The 20,775-nt window shown below is 33.2% G+C and overlaps 1 protein-coding gene and 1 pseudogene across 2 annotated transcripts in view; both read right to left on the bottom strand.

The window, feature by feature from the left end:
• Positions 1-19,955, bottom strand: part of LOC116840880 (ATPase ASNA1 homolog) — a 25,093-nt gene extending 5,138 nt beyond the window's left edge. Inside the window, exons 1-4 of one of the 2 annotated variants that reach the window (XM_032808205.1) lie at positions 19,410-19,955; positions 18,834-19,042; positions 18,293-18,389; positions 17,834-17,984 (exon numbers count right to left, since the gene is read on the bottom strand). In XM_032808205.1, the coding sequence (XP_032664096.1) occupies positions 17,834-17,984; positions 18,293-18,389; positions 18,834-19,042; positions 19,410-19,534 (582 nt within the window). In that variant the 5' untranslated portion in view covers positions 19,535-19,955. Of the gene's footprint in view, positions 1-17,833; positions 17,985-18,292; positions 18,396-18,833; positions 19,043-19,409 lie in introns of both variants that reach the window. The other variant, XM_032808204.1, reaches the window with a different exon arrangement.
• Positions 4,932-7,396, bottom strand: LOC116840881 (annotated as a pseudogene).
• Positions 19,956-20,775: the final 820 nt, after the last annotated feature.

The raw sequence follows: 20,775 nt of genomic DNA, 5'->3' as shown, positions 1-20,775 counted from the left end.
TTTTTTTCTTAACTAATTATTTATAATATTACATGAATAATATCTCAGGACTAGTTTTTTTATTTCTTTCGACATTACATAACGTGTGATTATTATTGACTATATATAATATTTTCAAGAACTTACATTATATCCAGTAAGCAATCTGTGCGCAGACTGGCGTCAGATTGGCAACAGAATCTGTCGAATTCGAGCAGGATCTGTCGACAGATCCATAGTCATCTGCGTTCCCAATCTGCCGTCAGACTGCTGATAGGATCTGCTAACAGGCTCTGACATCAGATTGGCGGCAGATTGCGCCTGCCGACAGACTCTGACGGCAGATTGCGTGCAGATCTTATCGTTTCGTAGGTTTTTAAATTAAATTTTTGGTAGAAAATTTTCTCATGATTTTTCATAATCACTCATAGAATAAGCGCTTTCTCATAAATACTTATAAATACTCGTAAAATACAATGAAAAAAAAAAGTTTTTCTATATTATTTTTTTAATTTTTAAGATTTTCTCTGGTGAGATTCGAACTTGAACCGAAGACATCTTTTAAATAATCGTCCGTCGCCTTAGACACTATGCCAATTCTTCACTTGATAAAAAGTGCTTTGTATTGCCCACTTAAAGTTTAAGGAAGAAAAATCATAGAATTTGTTCGCCTTTTAAACCGCAAAATATAGACGAAACTATTTAGCGTATAAATAATGAAAGAGAGATCGGCACGATAATTCGAAATTAATTTTCTACCAAGGACCGCATAGAAAATTACTGCAATAAAACAGCAGATAATAACATTTTTCCATCATACTAATAAAATACTATACTTTAACATGTGCGAATTAATTTAGTTGATCGTCCAGTTCAGATTGTATTAAATTTTATCAAAATCGAAGCATGATATATTTTCAAATAAACCATCACAAAAATTCTGAAATTGAATTTTTGAAATAAACCATTTCAAAAATTTCCATAAAAAAAAAAGTTATTTACATAGCGAGACTATTTTATTCGGTACTGCTGCCTTTAGTACTTATTGCATAACGATTAAATCGTTCAGATTTAATAACATAATAACATTAAAAAAAATAATATGAGAAATTGCATGAAAAATTATGAGAACAATTTTTACTAGGGATGGCATATGTACGCCTCTAAATGGCCATTTAACTTATTTTTGTTCTATTCTATACTTGTACTCGTTATTTCTCTATTATTGTTGCTTTTTTATAAAAAATGTGTAATACAATTTTAAAAAGTAAACGTTTTTTATTGTATATATGTGTACAATTATTGTACAATATAATTATCTTGACTCCTCTCGAAGTTTTACATGGTGTGTATGTAAAACTGTCCCATTTAATAGCGTACATATGGCCCTTGATAGAATTAAATAGTCTATCTAGGAAACAGAATCTGCGCGCAATCTGCCGTCAATCTGTCGTCAGAGTCTGTCGACAAGCTCTGCGCGCAGTCTGTCACCAATCTGTCGTCAGAACAAATTCTGTGTGCAATCTGTTGCCATTCTGTCTACAGACACTGTTGACAGACTCTGTGCAAAATCTGCTCACGCAGGGTTGGCTATCTGGGTACATTTTAAAGGATATACATGCATATATCTTTATCATCATTATTTGAGCGATAAACTATACATTCGCAGAGTGCGACAATATCTCAATTCATATTTGATGCCCGTCGCGTTTGGTGAGCACAGCTCCGTATTGGTGCCGCCATCCCGTGCGCCAATTACATGGAGACCCCCCAATAGCCAGTCTCTGTTTGAGGGCCTCTATTATCGCGGCGAAGTTGAGTAACAGTTCACGCGTACGAGAATGGGATTATAATGAGGTTATATTTTTAATGTATAATAGTTTTAAAAGTTGTGAAGTGTGTTTGCCGCGATAATTTTAAAGAAAAGCTGTGGAGTTATCAGATAAGTATCGGCGAATGTATAAAAATATATAACAATATAAAACTTGAATACTTTGTGTCGATTTTATATTTTTTATCGTTAAATTAAATAATAAAAAGATAAAAGAAAAAGGAGAAGAAAAGAAAGAGAAAAAGGAAAGAATGTGCGAGAAGAAATGAAGAGAAGACAGAGAAAATGGAGATAAATGATAAAGCGATAAAAAACTATAAGAGAGCGAGATGGAAAGACAAGAGAAATATATGAGTGAGTAAAAAAATGAATGAATAAAAGGAAAGATAATAAATAAATAAATTTGTTGTCTGTGCCGCGATGATAAAGAAGTATTGCTTTACATAATATATAAGGATATAGAACTAGGATACTTTATGTTGTTTGTAGTTTTATTATATTTAGTTAAACAAAGCAAGAAGAAAGGAATAAAGAAAGTTCAGAAAACGGGAAAAAAAAAGAAAATATAAGGAGAGAAGACAGTACAGAAGTAACAGAAAATAGAAACGAAGCAAGAAGATAGAAAACAAAGAAATGCAAGATAGTAAAATAGAAAAAGTTACTTTTTAAAAGTAATTAAAATAAGAAAGAATGAAAGAAAATGCGAGTGAATGACAAAGAATGAGAGCGAATGAAAGAGAATAAGGGAGAATGAGAGAAAATGGGAAAGAATGAGGAAGGATAGCAGAAAATTAAATTAATTGAAAGAGTATGAGAGAGAATGAGATAGAATAGGACAAAATAGTAAAGAATGAAAGAGAGTGAAGAAGAATTAAAGAGAATACGAGAGAATAGGAAGGATGAGAGAGTATGGGAGAGAATGCGAGAATATTAAAAAGAATAAGGGAGAATAAAGGAAAATGAGAAAATGATAAAGGAGAATGACAAAATGTGAAAAAATAAGAGAGATGAAGGAGAATAAGAAAGAATAAGAGAGAATGAAAGAGAATGAGGGAGAATGGAAGGAAATAAAAAAAAATGAGGAAGAATGAGTGAAAATGAGAGAGAATGAGGAAGAACAAGAGAGAAGAATGAGGAAGAATGAGAGAGTAAGAATGAGTAATTAAAAAAAATGAGGGAAAATGAGTAAGAATTAGGAAGAATGAGGGAGAATGAGAATGAGTTTGATTGGGTATATTTTAACCAAAATATTTTATACAAAAAAACTTGGATGCTTTGTCTGCCGTAATAATAAATAAATATTGCTTTATATAATATATAAGGATATAGAACTAGCATATTTTATGTTGTTTGTACTTTTATTACTTTTAGTTAAAGAGACAAGAAGAAAGTGATATATATATAAAAAAAAAAGTACAAAAAGCGCAAAGAAAAGGGGGAAATATAAAGAGAGAAGACAGTACAGACAGTACAGACAGATAGAAGTAACAGAAAATAGAAACAAAGCAAAAAGACAGAAAATATAGAGATGCAAGATAAAATAGGAAAGAATACTTTTTAAAAGTAAAATAGTAGATATGATGGTGAAAGAAAGAAAGAAATGTAGAGAGAGAAAGAAGTATAAAAATTTATTATATCAAAATTTCACTTGTTAATTGAATATTAATATAATTATTAATTATAAGTATATTTTAATTTTACTGTCGCAATACTAAGTATATAAAATCGTTGATCACAGAAATGATCTCTATGTTTACGTCATATGACGTCGTGATACTATTAACTTCTTCGGAAATTTTTCATAAATCAACTTTTAAAATGTCAACAATTGAATCAATAATTGAAATGTTTTAGGAAATTATAGTAATAATAAAAAAAGTAACAGTACTTTTTTATGTAATGTGAATGTGAGCCTTTGATTGCGACCAGTTCGATTAAAATCGGTATACCCAATTTCGAATTTGTGAAATTTCACAAACAAGAGTTAATTTCAATTTTCAATTTTTTTTGCTCAGACTTTCAGTATCACATGTATACTAAAGGTTCGTTTTTTTCAACTAAATTAGTGCTGCACTGGAACTGAACTGGTTCGGAACTGGAGATTTGTTCTTTTTAACTGAACTAGTGTTACACCAGTGGTTCGGAACTGGAACTGGCGAAAACTTCATAAGTGCAGATATGCCAGATAGGATGGAAAATAACGCCATAGTGCAGAAAACATGGCGCACAATTTTAAAAACACAATTTTAAAAACACAATTTTAGATGTAAATAATTCTTCAGATAAAAAAATTACTGTAACATTAACTGCGTTAATGTATGTACCTCAATTGCACGTAGAACCTATCTGGGATATTACCACCTTCATCCCTTTTAATTCTTGAAATATTAATCTCTTCCATCTTCATAGATCTATTCTTTTCACTTGAACTATCTGTACTGGTACAGTAACTTTTGCTCTTGCACTGCACTACTTTTACTAGCTCCAGACTCACAAGAAGATGCCACAACCTGCTAAATCGATTTCTGAACGAGACATAGCACGTTCGCTAGCTGCGATGTTAAGCATCAACATCCTAATTGGGGTATGTGCCAATGGACCTTTGTTTGTTAGAAATTACAATATAAAGTTTGGGTTGTGGGACTGTATCACGGATATGGCTAAAAATGCGACTGTCTTTCAGCGAGGTGGCGTGGTCGAGCAGACTGAGGCTCCCAAGTCGAAAATTTTTAAGCCGGCAGTGAGCGTTCGAAACCCGACAACGAATTATCCTTGTGCGGTGTTTTTTTTTTTCTTACCTTAGGGCATATAATTAATATTTTTCAAATATGATACATTTGTCTTGCATATGTCTCGTTTTTGTGCTATTAATTAGAGGTAATTAGGGAAGTGTCAGGCTTATTTAACGCAAACACGAATATAGATACATATTTTGCATTGCTTACAATGAAATATATATTTTAGTACATCACTTTTGTATGAAAACATTGTATACAACATTGTCATATAAAACATTTCCATATAATAAAACATTGTCGTATAATAAAACATTGTCATATAATAAAACATTGTCATATAATAAAACATTGTTATATAATAAAACATTGTCATATAATAAAACATTGTCATATAATAAAACATTGTCATATAATAAAACTTATACACTATAAACATCTTTCATTTTTTCGCAATGTTGCGGATAAAATTCTATAAAAACAAGGAAAACATAACAAATGTTTGCACCAACTGCATGCAATGAATGCATTATTTTGTGCACAAATATACCGCTGACTACATATATTGGCTGGGAAACAAATTTGGTTAACATTATAAAAGATATTGCGAGTTTTAACTAAATTTGACGCATACCACGCATATTGCAACATAAATTTGAATGCCGGTGCTGATAATACATAGTGCGTGAGCGATTATATACGAATCGCATCAGCACGAGTGTTCAAATTAATACTTTGGTTGTCTGCAAGTAAAAATGGACAATTATGTATCCGCTTGATAAAAATTTCTATCTGCCTATAAAAATAAACGTCGTACGGCTGACAGATTAGTGTACACTTAGGTGGTATTATTTGTAAATTACATGTCGACTTATTGTCGACTTATTATCGAGGAATATTTCGTTGTATGTTTCAATGTTCTTTTGTCCTCCCCAAGAATCAACAAGAAATAAAAACTTGTGATTGCCAACATACAACTTGAGAACTAGTTTCAAAAACTGTTGGTAGAGAGACGTTGTTAATATTCCCGATTTTGAGCAGACAACAACATTCTTACATTGTAATAATGTGTCTACCTCTTTCTGCACCAGTACTTCAAAACTGTCGGAATACTTTTGCAAGCAAACGAACATCTTATTTAATAGTTTGCCCGATTGTGTTAAAAAATGCTGTGCAGTATACATATGGGACACTTTATTAAGATCGCCGATGTATAATTGCACCAATTTTTCCAGTATGCGTGTAGGTTTGTGTTACATTACTTCTATATTCGCAGCCCGTTTGGTCCGAATTTATTATAAAATCCGAATCGTAATCCGGCGATATGGCTCTAATTAAATGTTGAAAGTGTGTAGCAGATTCCATCACAACTTCCGGTGATACAATTTCTTTTTTTGAAACATATTGAACAACTCGACGGTTAGAAAGTTTATACTCGCGTATGAATGAGGTCAACCACGAATTTGATGCTACAAAACGGAAACCATTACCATCTCCTGCGCTCATTTCTCTTTTTTCATTGTATTGAACGGCTGCAGCCATTGCCCACTGTTGAAGGAAACGTCGTGTAACGAGCTGTTTTTGTTTTCTTGCTTCCGTAAATCTACGTGCACATTTCGTTTTATTATTTTCATCTTGTCCCAAAAACTTCCCAAAGACTTTCGTCTGACAAAATGTAGTTGCGAAATCGTGCAACGTCACCATTATTACGCAAATATTTTCTAAAGTGTTTTTTTAATGAACGGAAGCTCCACTGCGGATGTTCATTAGCGAACAAAACTATTTTTAATTTTTCCTCATATGACACTGGGTCCATTGCTGCAACTTTATGTAGAGGTTCGTAATTTTCTTCCATACTTTGACTCGTATGAAGCTCATTTACAGGAGTAGCATCGCTTTCAGGAATAGTATCGTCATTATAAGTAGCGCCTTCTTCAGTCGCGTCATCTTGTCCTTCTGCTATATAATATTCTACTTCCTCCGATATGGCACGCTCTCCTAACAATTTCATAAACTTTTCAAATAATTTTTCGCCAACCAATTTGGCATTATTTGAAAATATTCTTGGCGCGTCATTATTAATAATATTAAATTATTATTATTATTATTATTATTATTAATATTAAATTATTGTATCAGGACATCTAAGACGAATTCAATATTATACTTGATATTACGTACAATGCAGATAACAACACATACACGTGCCCTCCCATGTGTGTTGTTCACACACAATATATTTACCACAAAAATATTCTATCGCATCAGCCAACTCTGCTTTCGTAAAATCACATTTTGCAAACATTTGTACATGATTGATTGTTGCCTCATCTATAAACACAGATTCCATTTTCAATTAACGAGTTTTGGACCGTTCACATTGTGAAGACTACCAAGAAAATGGAGCGAGCAGATTACCAAGCATGATTATCTTTCCGTGAATATCTTTTTAAATCAACAAAAGCAGAGGACGGCATTCCCAACCACTCTAACATGAATGGCAACACTTTTTCTTACACAAAGGCAGATATATTTAACTATCACTTTGATATCGAACATCATGTTTTCATATTTAATAAGTTTTTAGTTCTTGTTGAGAGGAGAGAACAAACATAATCAAACATACAACAAGATATTCGTCGAGAAATATAAGTAAACATATAACTTGAAAATAATATCGTTAAAATGTACAGCAATCTACCTGCCATAAAATACGTACTTTTGTAGGCAGATTAAAAATATGATCACGAGAATACACAACTATCTTGATTTATTTACAGGCGATGAAAGTATACATTTGGACATTCGAGGTGATACGATGTGCATACAATCACTTTCTTATTATTTATTATCAGCATCAATAACGTTTTCATATGTACTAAAATATATATTTCATTGTAAGCAATGCAAAATATGTGTCTATATTCGTGTTTGCGTTAAACAAGCCTGACACTTCCCTAATTACCTCTGATTAATAGCATAAAAACGAGACATATGCAAGACAAATGTATCATATTGTAGGATACCGAAGTTAGGCAAGCTATAGGTAGAGAGAGAGAGAGAGAGAGAGAGAAAGAGAGAGAGAGAGAAAGGGAGAGAGAGATGTGTATGTAACGTCCGCTGTAAGAGTTCGGCGTCGTTTGATAGAAGCGGCGGCTTCGCGCGGTGGAAACGGCGGCGTCTCCAAAGAGATTAGCGACGTTCGGCGCTGTTTGATGGCGGCGGTTTTAGGAGCGCAGTTTCTATTGTTTTAGAGAACGTAGAATAGAAAAAACTTATTGTATAAGTGAGAGTATGCGTGTGAGAGGTATATAAGACGGCAGCGGCAAGGAAGACGAGCAGAGAAAGACTGTGTCCTTTGGAGAGCACACTGTCAGAGTTATTGTCAGAGAATAAACTTGTTACATTTCGTTATTACCTCTACATTATTGTCTTATTAACACGATCCCACAATATTTGAAAAACATTAATTATATGCCCTAAGGTAAGAAAAAAAAAAACACCGCACAAGGATAACTCGTCGCCGGGTTTCGAACGCTCGCTGCCGACTCAAAAATTTTCGACGTGGGAGCCTCAGTCTGCTCAGCCACGCCGCTTCGCTGAAAGACAGTCGCATTTTTAGCCATATCCGTGATACAGTCCCGCAATCCAAACTTTATACTGTAATTTCTAACAAACAAAGGCCCATTGGCACATACCCCAATTAGGATGTTGATGCTTAACATCGCAGCTAGCGAACGTGCTATGTCTCGTTCAGAAATCGATTTAGCAGGTTGTGACATCTCCTTGTTAGTGCAAGCAGTTCAGTGAAGAACTGTTGTACTAAATTCTGCTGCACCGTTGGAAAAAACAGTAACCTCTGACGCACTTTCTGCTAGAAAGAACACACCAGTGTACAATTCTTGAACTAGTGCAAGAAGTTCAGCTAGAAAGAGCAAACCTTGGAACTGGCGAGTACAGCAAAAGTTCATAGGTGCAGACATGCCAGATAGGATAAAAAGAACATCATAGTACAGGAAACAACATGGCGCAACACATAATTTTAGACGCAAATAATTCTTGAAATAAAGAATTTATTATGCCTGCCTTAATGTATCTCAATTGCACGCAGAACCTATCTGGGATACTGCCACCTTCATCTCTTTTAATTTCTGCAATATTCATCTCTTCCATCTTCTTAAATCTATTCTTTTCACCTGAACTACCTGCACTGATACAGTAACTTTTTCCCTTGCACTGCACTGTACCGCTTGTACTAGCTTCAGACCCAATACAAGCAATTCAGTGAACTGTTGCACCGTTGGAAAGAACAGTAACTTCTGACGTCATTTCTGCTAGAAAGAGCATCAGTGTACTACTTCTTGAACTAGTGCAAGAAATTCTGCTGGAAAGAACAAACTTTATAATTCATTAATGCCTTTACACTTCCGGTATCTGGAAAATTGGACTTTTTCGATTTGACGCATCGTTTCTCAGTAAGCGTGAATCGTGACTGTTACTAGAAGAACCGACTCGGCTCTTCTCTTTCTCTTACTGAGAAACGATGCGCCAAATCGAAAAAGTCCAATTCTTCAGATACCGAAAGACATTTATGAATCCTAGTGTACACACACGTACAAAGCAAGTTTGTCCTTCAAACTACATTCGCAATGCATACGTACAAGTATATTTGGGAATATAAATAAACGTAGGCACATATATATTTCCCTGCACATCCTTCAGCAGTTTTACAATTACTACGTAATGCAATGAATAATTAATAAATAAATATTCCTCCCGCATCGTATGGAGAACATTTACTAATATTAACATTAGTTTTCACCACACTACAACACCAGTGTTTAAACTTTCATAGACCTTATTTCAATTTTCTGATTTGTTCTCAAAAGAGTTCTTTCTTCTTAGTAAATTCTAAATATTTAAATTCCTAAACCTTTTATATATCTTTATCTTTTCATTTCCACTTCTTTATCCTTTTCTTATTTTTTTTGTTGAAAACTAGTATTTTGAATTTTTTCGCATTTAATACTAAGTTTCGATTTTTTTTATTTTTCTAATGTATTTATCATATCTAACAACGCTACTCTATTCTTCGCTAATACTATATCATCCGCATATGCAATAGACCATACTCTGCCCTTATGTAACACTAAATCACCTCTCCCCCTTTTTTCCATTTCCTTATCGATATCCGCTATATCCAGTGAGAAATGATTTACCGGTAGACGTCGAAAAGATGTAGAAATTGTCGAAATCGACATCTTTTCGACGTCGATCGGTAAGTCATTTCTCATGGGATATAGGTTGAACAGCAGGAGACTCATCACGTATCCTTTTTGACCCAAAACTCTTCGAAAAATTTTCCTCCAGATCTTACCATGACTTTAGTCCCTTCGTAGATTTTTTGAATTCTTTTTATCAACTTGCTGTATATCTTTATTCTCTGGAATTTCCCATAATCTACCCCTCTCCACGTTGTCAAAGGCTGCGTTTGATATTTTATCTTTGACATCAAACTGAACAAAAAAGTCCTTTACCATTTTGCAAATAACCACATAAATTTTTAGATATTAATTAAAGAAAATTGTTACATGATTGTACACTATAATGCACACATTTTCTTTAATTAATATCTAAAAATCTACATGATGATTTACAAAATAGCAATACAACGGCAGACGGCGGCGCTACTATAACTCATCTACCATATCGCGTATGATTATTCACCAATCTTCGTTAATTAATATCTCGAATATTATTGCGAATATCGCAAAATGATATAGGACTTTTATGTTCACCTTAATCTGTTCTACGTTCCTACAAAAATTTCAGAAGAAGGTCTGGGACACCCTGTATATACATGGCTAATTTGTGGATTTTATTTATTTTTTAGCAAAATTAATTTCTGAAACAATTTTAGTTTCCCTCCCTTCTAAATTCTTTTTATTATTCATTTTGTCAAATTAATTAATTATTGGAACAACGAACGTAAAATTTCTTATTTTTAACGTTTCTTAGCATTTACTAATTCTATTTATTTTACTGTTCCTATTAACATCTTTATAAATTTATTAATTCTTTCCATTTTGCAGCTTTTTAGGATTTTGATTAATTAATTTTCTATTCAAGCTTGTTCGAAATTGAAGCGACCCGATCCTGAGATCTACAATTAGAAGATTCTCGAACGCGAGATCACGTGTTCGACGCGTAAACTCGGACAAAGTCGTTCGCTGTCGCAAGAATAACCGTACACAAAGTTCTCGATCTTTCCAGCATGATTTGATCTAGTTTGAAATTCACACGAACAAACAAACAAAGAAGAAGACTAGACGGTTACGATCGCGAGCGATGATTGCGTGTCCAAAATTCTATTGGTTCTAAGAACCGCAACGATCTCGGGGGAAGGTATCAGCAAATCACAGAGAACCACGAAGAATTGAAAAGATAAGTGTCATCGTCCTCCCGCAAGGACAAAGCGTTTATAAAAGCCACATCTCGGGGAGTCAAGTCAGTCCGGCTGTCGAGTTATAGTTGTATAAGCGAATGAATCTGCAAGTCGAGCAGAATTCAAGTGCAATTGCAGCAAGTCGAAAGCGGAACGCTAATCTTACTGAGCCCTTTATCAGACCCAGCGTTCACTAGATCCTCGGCCTCTCTTTGACAGCCTCAAAACTTGACTCCCTGATCCCGCAGCTACATACGGTTTCGCCGCCGATGGACTAGGTCCGTCGAATCATCCTTTCATTGTACATCAGTTCTTTTGTCATTAAAGTTTGTTAAGATAAGCTCTAAAGCCGAATACAGTCCTCTCAGTTCTACATTCTAACCAACTTCCTATTCTCCTGTGGCATACTTTCTACTCCTTGCTCTACTTTGAGCGGACCGGCAACCAAGCGATCACGTCGCGATCACTTACTCGTGACTGCTACAAAGCTTTTTAAAGATTTTTGTTAAATCCATGCTAAAATATATGTAATAAAATTTTAGTCCGTTTAAAAAATAATTAATCGTTTCTCCGAATTTTACTCAATATGCTTCTTAACTTTTTCTTATTACTTTTTATTGCATACGTATTTAGACGTTTTTACTTGACATTTTGTTATCGTTATTATTTCACAGATATTAACTAGTAACATCTTAATGCTATCTAATACATAGATTTAGATTTTAAAGCTCCTGGCCCTTCGCATTATCTATCTTTTTTTAATGACGTCAGAAGCGAAAAAATGCATGCTAAAAATTCTTACAAAATAAAAACATTAAAATAAAAACATATATAAAGTAACACTTTCAATCAATTAAATAAATTTGTAAGATACCCAGTGAGAAATGACTTGATCAACGTCGAAATCGTCAAATAGACATCGATTCGACATCTTTTTGACGTCGATCGATAAGTCATTTCTCACTGGGTATTCAGTGCATTCCCCTTTTGCTCTAACAGTCAATAATATGTCGTAAATTAACGTAACACACAATTCATCTTCTTAGCTTATTTTTATGCTTATTTCTATTCAGGTTAATTTACAATAAATTATTGATTGTTAGGAGTGAGGACAAAAAGGGAGTGCACGGACTATTACAAATTTGCTTAATCTATTAAAAGTGTTACTTTATGGATACATAGTTTTATTTTAACGTATTTTGCAAGAATTTTTAGCATACATTTTCTCGCTTCTAACTTCATTAAAAAGAGATAGACAATGTGAAGAGCAAAAAGAAGCCATAAGTGGTAATTCCACTGTGACAGGCTCAAAAAATCGGATTTTTTCTTTTTGCATTTTTCGGCAGCAAATATATCTAAGAATGCGTGGAAAAAGTTTCAGAGTTTGATTATGCTTAATTTGCCTACTACAAACGAGTTTGTATAGCCGTGCACGACAGCTGGGTCTCCGTCTCGCCGCCCGGACGTGCCAAGAGCCCGATTGGCTTGTACCTGTTGAACAGGCCAGCTCCTTTCAAACATATATACTAACACTAAGAAAGTGCAGAGCTGAAAATTTATTATGCTTTCGTATTTCGTTGAAGTAGTCCAACTCAAAGATGGACAAAAAGCAATATAGTTCGAAATATAGTTCAAGGTGCCCCTGCAATTCTTGTAAAAAACGAAAATTTCATGGAAATCGATTATTCAACTGAAGAAATGCGAAATTTCTGTATTGGCCACTTACTATCATAAAACCTCCACAGACGATAACGCTTAACATTCGCATTGCCCAGAAGGAGCGGACTCTTACAAGGGACCTGACAGAACTATCCCTCACTGATTTTGATGCGCTTTGGATATGTAGAGCATCGAAAAAATAAGAGATACATATTTTTTATATCGGCTTATCTCGAGATTTAGGGGTTAAAACAGCCCCTTGACAAAATGAACTTTTTCATTTTTATGAAATAATTTCTAAAATATGAGATATATGAAAAAATGTTTCCTTCAAAAATTTTATAGTATTTGATATTCTTTGCAACGACATATTTCATTTTCTTTTAATGTCAAATTTTTTACTCCCACCTCCATTTGAAATCTTCACAAAATTTTTAAGTTTTTGTAAGTACAAAAATTGTAGAGCATTTAATACCAAATCCATCCATATATAATAGTAAAAGTTGGTCTCGCTTTAATCGTTGGAAAACGACGTGATAACATCGTACTATAAGCGTCACACTGTCCAAGTAGGTGGATACTATAGATAGATATGTTATTATAGGTAGGAGAATATAATAAATTGTAGAAAAATAACACATAGACAATTGCATATATTTAATATATAATATAGTGTGTGTTATTATATTATATTAATCATAATTAATATAATATTAAAAAAAAATCTATACAAAACTTGCATACACACAGAAAATAAATGTGTTTTATTTATGACACATATTATATTAGTTACAAATGTGGTGCTCATAGAAAAAATATGTGATGCAAAGTGATTGTTTGCATTAAGAACAAATAATTACACTGTTCGACAAAAATCGAACATTTTTTCGTGACACCAGTACGAATAATCATTTTCGATGTATTTTTGCCTGCTGAAAACAAATCCGTCGTCCAAATTTGGCTGTCACGTCATAATTTTGAGAAAAATGACGTCAAAATAGCTAAAAAGCCGATTACAGGAATCTTATCTTGTACCTTGCTTCATTTTTTCTCAAAATTGTGACGTGATAGCCAAATTTGGACGACAGATTCGAGTTCAACAGGCAAAAATTCATCGGAAATGACTATTCGCCTTTTTGTAAAAAAAAAGAAAAAAAATTGTTCCGATGACCTTAATGATCCGACGACTGTTTCTGATTAGCCATATGCTGCAAACAAAAAACTGTTAAGAAACGAGACCAGATATATTTTTAAGCTGAAAGTTGATATCTTTGCATGGCATTAATGAAATGTAGAAAAAATTTTACTGTTTACGTTACAGCGCCATGAAAACCCTCAAAATCGTAATTTTTGGTCTCTTTGACGCCATTTTTTTCAAAATTGTGATGTGATAGCCAAATTTGGATGGCGGATTTGTGTTCAGCAGGCAAGAATACATCGGAAATAACTATTCGTACTCGTGACACGAAAAAAAGTTCGATTTTTGTCGAACAATGTAATTATTTATTCTTGATGCAAACAATCACTTTGCATCACATATTTTTTCCATGAGCATCACATTTGTAACCAATATGTGTCATAAATAAAACATTTATTTTCTGTGTGTATGCAAGTTTTGTATCGATTTTTCTTTAATATTATATTAATTATATGATTAATATAATATAATAATACGCACATTATGTATTATAAACGTTATATATTAAGTGCAATTGTCATTATATATTAAATGCTATGTATTATTTTTCTACAATTCATTATGTTTTCCTATCTATAGTAACATATCTATCTACAGTAATCATCTACTTGGACAGTGTGGCACCTATAGCACGATGTTATCACGATGTTTTTCAACGATTAGAGCGAAACCAACTTTTATTATTTACCTTGGTCAATGGAGTTAGTTCCACGGCCAGGAATATCAACAACTTTTACTATTATATATGGATGGATTTAATATTAAATACTCTGCAATTTTTTTCCTCACAAAAACTTTAAAATTTTGCGAAGATAACGAGTGGAGGGGGAGGGGAAAGGAGAGTAAAAAATTTTACATTTAAAAAATGAAAACGCCGTTGGAAGGCGTATTAAATATTGTAAAACTTTTGCAGGAAACATTTTTTCATATACCTCATATCTTAGGAATTATTCCATAAAAATGAAAAAATTCACTTTTTCAAGGGGCTGTTTTAATCCCTAAACCTCGAGATAAGCCGATATAAAAAATATGGGTCTCTTACTTTTGATGCTCTACAACATATCCAAAGGGCGCCAAAATCGATAAGGGACAGTTCTATCAGGTCCCTTGTTAGTGCGACTGGTGAAAACACAAGGTTGTAGGAACTTTAATCAATTATAAACATCCGCCCGCATTGAGTAATGAAGTTGCAGATATTCTGAAGCCTATTTACGAAAAACTAACTTCTGAAGATTTGCTAGAAAGATGCAAGGGCAACGAAACTCAAAATAATAACGAGAGCTTCGACTCGTGCGTTTGGCATCTCGTTCCGAAACATATCTTTGCTGATAAAAAAATTCTTCAGATCACCATATTCTGCGTTGCATGCATTTTTAATGAAGGATTTCCTCCAATTATCAAAATTATAGTGGTCATAGGAATGACGATTGGACCAGAAGCCGCCACCGTCACTGAAAGAGCTCACAGCGACAACCACGAAGCGGGAGCCAAATCAAAAGAAGCTCGAATTACTCGGAGGAACAAAAAATCAGCTCAGAATGAGATCTTCGAAGAAGCCGAAGGAATATTATATGGATCTGGTATCGTTAATTAGATGTAAGTACCATTTAAATATGTTATATGGAAAAGAAAATCTTTAAACGCCTTTTTCTTAAAACGACATTTTTTCATACGGCGTAGGTAAACCCTTATAGAAATATCATACTAAGAATCATTGATAATTACTTATTATCCAGTATTATTTTTAATACTGAAAATAAGTAATTATCAATGATTCTTAGTATGATATTTCTATAAAGGAAATCTCAAAAATTATACTACCGATTAGTCTGAAAGGACTCCGCACAAACCTTATGGAAAATGGGTCCCGGTGGATTTGGCTGAAACTTTGGAAATTTGTAGTTTACGTGATCCTGATGAAAAGTTCTCATTGCCTCAACTTGATTCATTGAGCCGTATGAGTCCTAGGAACCGTCGAAAGTAGGAAATAAGCGACTGCCATCGCCACTGTATAGGTAACCATCTGGTAATTCCTATCCCTTCCCTACCCTCTTCCCATTTCTCTTTCTCTCTTCCCCTCTCCCTTCCCCTCTCTTTCTCCTCTCTCTTCTTCTTTAATTAGTTTCCGTTATTTTATGTTAGCTTGCTTTCATTTACATTACTTTGCGTGATTTGTCCAAATACCTTTTCTTGCGATGAAGGAGTGAGGATTTAACGTTATATCAGATCCAATTGGATCATCCGGATTACAAGAATCTGAATGTCACTTTAAAAGGTTTTACCGTCGACATTAGCGTTACCCAATGTGCACACGCACGCACGCACACACACACACACATACACCTTCACACAAACGGCCCTTTTCAGGGCCACATAATGTGCAAAATTCCGATCGCGCAACCTCCCCGTGGTGCACATTGGGTAACGCTAATGTCGACGGTAAAACCTTTTAAAGTGACATTCAGATTCTTGTAATCCGGATGATCCAATTGGATCTGATATAACGTTAAATCCTCACTCCTTCATCGCAAGAAAAGGTATTTGGACAAATCACGCAAAGTAATGTAAATGAAAGCAAGCTAACATAAAATAACGGAAACTAATTAAAGAAGAAGAGAGAGGAGAAAGAGAGGGGAAGGGAGAGGGGAAGAGAGAAAGAGAAATGGGAAGAGGGTAGGGAAGGGATAGGAATTACCAGATGGTTACCTATACAGTGGCGATGGCAGTCGCTTATTTCCTACTTTCGACGGTTCCTAGGACTCATACGGCTCAATGAATCAAGTTGAGGCAATGAGAACTTTTCATCAGGATCACGTAAACTACAAATTTCCAAAGTTTCAGCCAAATCCACCGGGACCCATTTTCCATAAGGTTTGTGCGGGGTCCTTTTAATATGTTATTCAGCACATCAATAGCTATTGCTGGAACTAGAATCATGTTTACGCAATTTGTCTTTCCTACCTTTTACTTTAAAAAATTACGAGAAAAAATAAAAATTTCGCATGTCTAACTTTAAACGTCCGCCATTGTTATTTTATTTATAGATTCAACTAGTTCTAGTTCGGGAGATAACAACACTCATTTAATTTAATAATCTTTTTGAAATATCTGTTTCAGATGCATGGTTTTTTTCAAAATCATCAACACCGCCGAAGTACCTATTTTTCGAGGCGCAAAATTTACAGAGCTCTTTTGATAAAAAAAAGAAAAAAACGTGACTAAAATTTTTTATACACTTTAAAGATAACAAAGTAAAAGTATGCTTTTTAGTTTCTATACAAATATTTTTTTCATAGGGTAAAAAAATCCTCGAAAATCGTTAATTTTTTAATATTTCACAGTGGAATGACTCCTTAAAAAATCTTATTTGTTTTTATTGACATTGGCATTATGATGCTATTGTGTGTCATTAAGTATCAAATATAATTACATGTATTTGAAAAATTGCTTGTGTTAATCAATAGATTACAATGAAATAAGATGAAAGATGCATTTGTCTTCAATTACATTGATTTGCTATATTTTCAGTAATTCAATTAACAGTTAAGTTTTTATACAATCAATGGAAATCAATTAAACATGTAAAACATTATACAACATGTTAAAAAAAATAGCTGATAGAGGCTATTTTATTTAAAATATTTTTGTTAATATATATGCATATATAATTGCATTTTACGCAAAACATAAAACGTCTGTTTGAAAAGTTTATTATACCATCAATAGTTATTGAGATAATATAAACAGAATGAAACTTAAATGTATAACATATAATCATATTTTTATCTCCTAAACTTATGTTTTCAAATGATGAAAGGAATATCTTGACTTTGGTTATTCTATAAGTATACCAAGTTTAATCAAAACGAGACGAGCACTTAATAGACATTTTTTCCTAGTATATTTTTCACAAAATTTCTCAACACTTGCAGTAATGAATGTGTTAATTCTAAATTAATCTAAATTGAAATAATTAGTTTACTGACCTGTGTAACGAAAGGGCTAATCTTCATCTTCAGACGCATTAATGTCCCCAATCCTTTCTCAACTACTTGTGGAAATGATAGTAGTCTCAGAGTATGTCCAGTAGGTGCAGTATCAAATACCACAACAGAAAAATTCATTCCTTTCACAAGCCTAAAGATAGAAAAAATCCATATTAACAAGAAACAAGAAATTAATTACATGGATAAAATATGGATGATATAATTAAATATTGATTTATATAAGATGATGAAAAATTAAAAAGATTGAGGATAAACAAAAGTAATAGAAAATAATAAACTTTATAGATGATTTTAATTTTAAATAGACAGATATATATATATATATAAAAGAAAAGAGAAATAAGAGAGAGAAAGATGAAAGGTATGAACAAAGAAAATGGAAGGTGAGATAATTTTTTTAGTATCTCAAAAATAAGAAATGTGTATGTATTCATTTACTTCATAACTTCTGCATAGCTCATTGCCTCATCTATACCAGGAAATGCACCAACAATTTCTTGCATAACATTTTTGCTTAATCTCATTGCTTCTCCTCCTGAAACTTTTGTATAATAGACAATATTTTTCTACGTCCCAAGTAATTTTGTATAAATGCTTAGTAGTATGTTCTTTTGTTATACATTTTCTATATTTTCCAAAGCAAAGATTCTATCTTAGTCTGACTTATAAATAAAACAATTCTATATTTTATACATGATAATATATATATATATATATATATATATATATATATATATATATATATATATATATATATATATATACATATTTATACACACATATATATATATATATATATATATATATATATATATATATATATATATATATATATATATATATAATGTAATTTTGTACTCTAGTTTCAAATTTATATTGATACAAAAGTGATATTAGTAGTTTTTAATATATAATAAAACTTCCATTCAAAAATATTGTGTGAATATTAGACAAAAATAAGATTACTTTAAATGCAAACCTGCTTCACCGTCAAAATATTCCTCTGGTAATTCTGTAATACCAACATTAGGATCAACTTCCATTGCAAACAAGTTATCAAAACCCTTTATTTTTGTAGGTATCTTGCTAAATTTTTGATCAAAGGCATCAGAAATATTATGTGCTGGGTCTGTAGATATAATAAGAACACTCTCCCTAACTTTGGATAGCTGTACCGCTAGAGAGCAACTATAAAATAAAGATAATATGAACCAGTTTTCAACTTACTTTTCATTTAAATAAATAATTACATAAATTTATATATCTGGACATATTTACTTCATTTAACATACTTTTTTGCATTTTATTTTACAAGAAAAAATTATAATAAAAGAATGTTAAGTATTTAAAACATGCATCAAATGTCAAAATTATCTTATTATTTTATATAGAGAAAAATTAGGATGCCAGTTTTATATGTACATGAACATATGTATTTAATTGTATAATTGTATAAGTAGACCATAAGTGATACGTGTAAAAATGTTTAGATTTTTACTGATTTATTTCACAAAAGGGAAAAAAGCTGAGACTATATTATTAGGTTATGTTATACCTGCAAGTTGTTTTTCCAACTCCACCTTTGCCGCCTACAAATATCCATCGCAGAGAATGTTGCTCGATCACATTCCTAATAGAAGGTTCGTATTCTTCGACAGTTTCATTTTCATTCATGCTCATCTTTTCACGATAACTATGTAACAAATTTCACGGAAACTTAACACGTCATTTGCACAATTCTCTCTCTCTCTCTCTCTTTTTCTTCCTCTCTCTCTTTCTTTCTCTCTCTATATGACTTTAGACCTTATCTTATAGTTTTTTCACTTTGTATGTTTAAACTCACTATGATAAGAGGAATTACAGGAATTGATTGGTTTGACTGAAGAATATTTAGACACGAATCCAATGATTTGCAAAATTCTTAAAGACTTAAAGATAATTGGCTGAGTGCACCTAACTACTAGTGACCTTACGCCATTGCTTATTTGCAAAATTCTTTGTCACCGATGAAATGCTAGGTTTGTTCTTTTTAATTGAACTGTCAGCACTGGAGCAATAAATTTATGGCTCCTGCACGCAACAACGTTTACCATGCAGCGGAAGTTAATGCGACATCAAGTTGATGCCAATCAATATACAATATTCCGTAATAATCTTCTAGCTCTTATGGAAAGCAGCATATTGATTGGCTGTCGCGCGGATTTCCGCCGCGCGGTAAGCATTACCGCATCCTGTGTACTGGAGCCATTAAGGCCAAATCACATTAACGATTGGCGATAGATAATTGACGGTTGAAAATTGGAACTTGACCAATTGAAACAAAGCAAGCCAAGGATGAAACTTGTTGATCCGTTAAAATCTAATCTTTAATTTCAATCGTCAATCGCTAGTGTGATTTGGCCTTTAACCAATCAAATCCTCTAATTGGGATGACGCGCTTGTTACAATGGAACGATTTGATTGGTTAAACTCGTGACACGACCGACGACGCGACGCGTGACGTGCTCAGTGGGAACTCATGGCTCCTGCACACAGGACGTGATAATGTTTGCCGCGCGGCAGAAGTTCGCGCGACAGCCAATCAATATGCTGCTTTCCGTAATAACCTTCTAGCTCTTACGGAAAAACATTACATGGCAAGCATTACCGCATCCTGTGTGCAGGAGCCATCAGCCGTACACAGTATACACAGATGTCTATACTGGCCTAGTTTATATCATGCACTTGATACGCGTATCAGATACTGGCCTGATTTACATCGTGCACTTGATACGCGTACTAAATAGTAACTTTCTATTAGATAATCTTAATATCGACAATGCATATCAACAGCAACGCATTCTATCAATACAATACGTTTTGTTGATGAGTATTATACCAGCTTAATATACCGTTGTTTATATATATATATATATATCGTC

The sequence above is a fragment of the Odontomachus brunneus genome, unplaced genomic scaffold (genome assembly GCF_010583005.1).
Source record: "Odontomachus brunneus isolate Ranch 3 - 2012 unplaced genomic scaffold, Obru_v1 Obru_scaffold_012, whole genome shotgun sequence".
In the NCBI taxonomy this organism is placed as follows: domain Eukaryota; kingdom Metazoa; phylum Arthropoda; class Insecta; order Hymenoptera; family Formicidae; genus Odontomachus; species Odontomachus brunneus.
The sequence above is the reverse complement of the archived record's forward strand: the minus strand, read 5'-3'. Positions and strand labels throughout refer to the sequence as shown.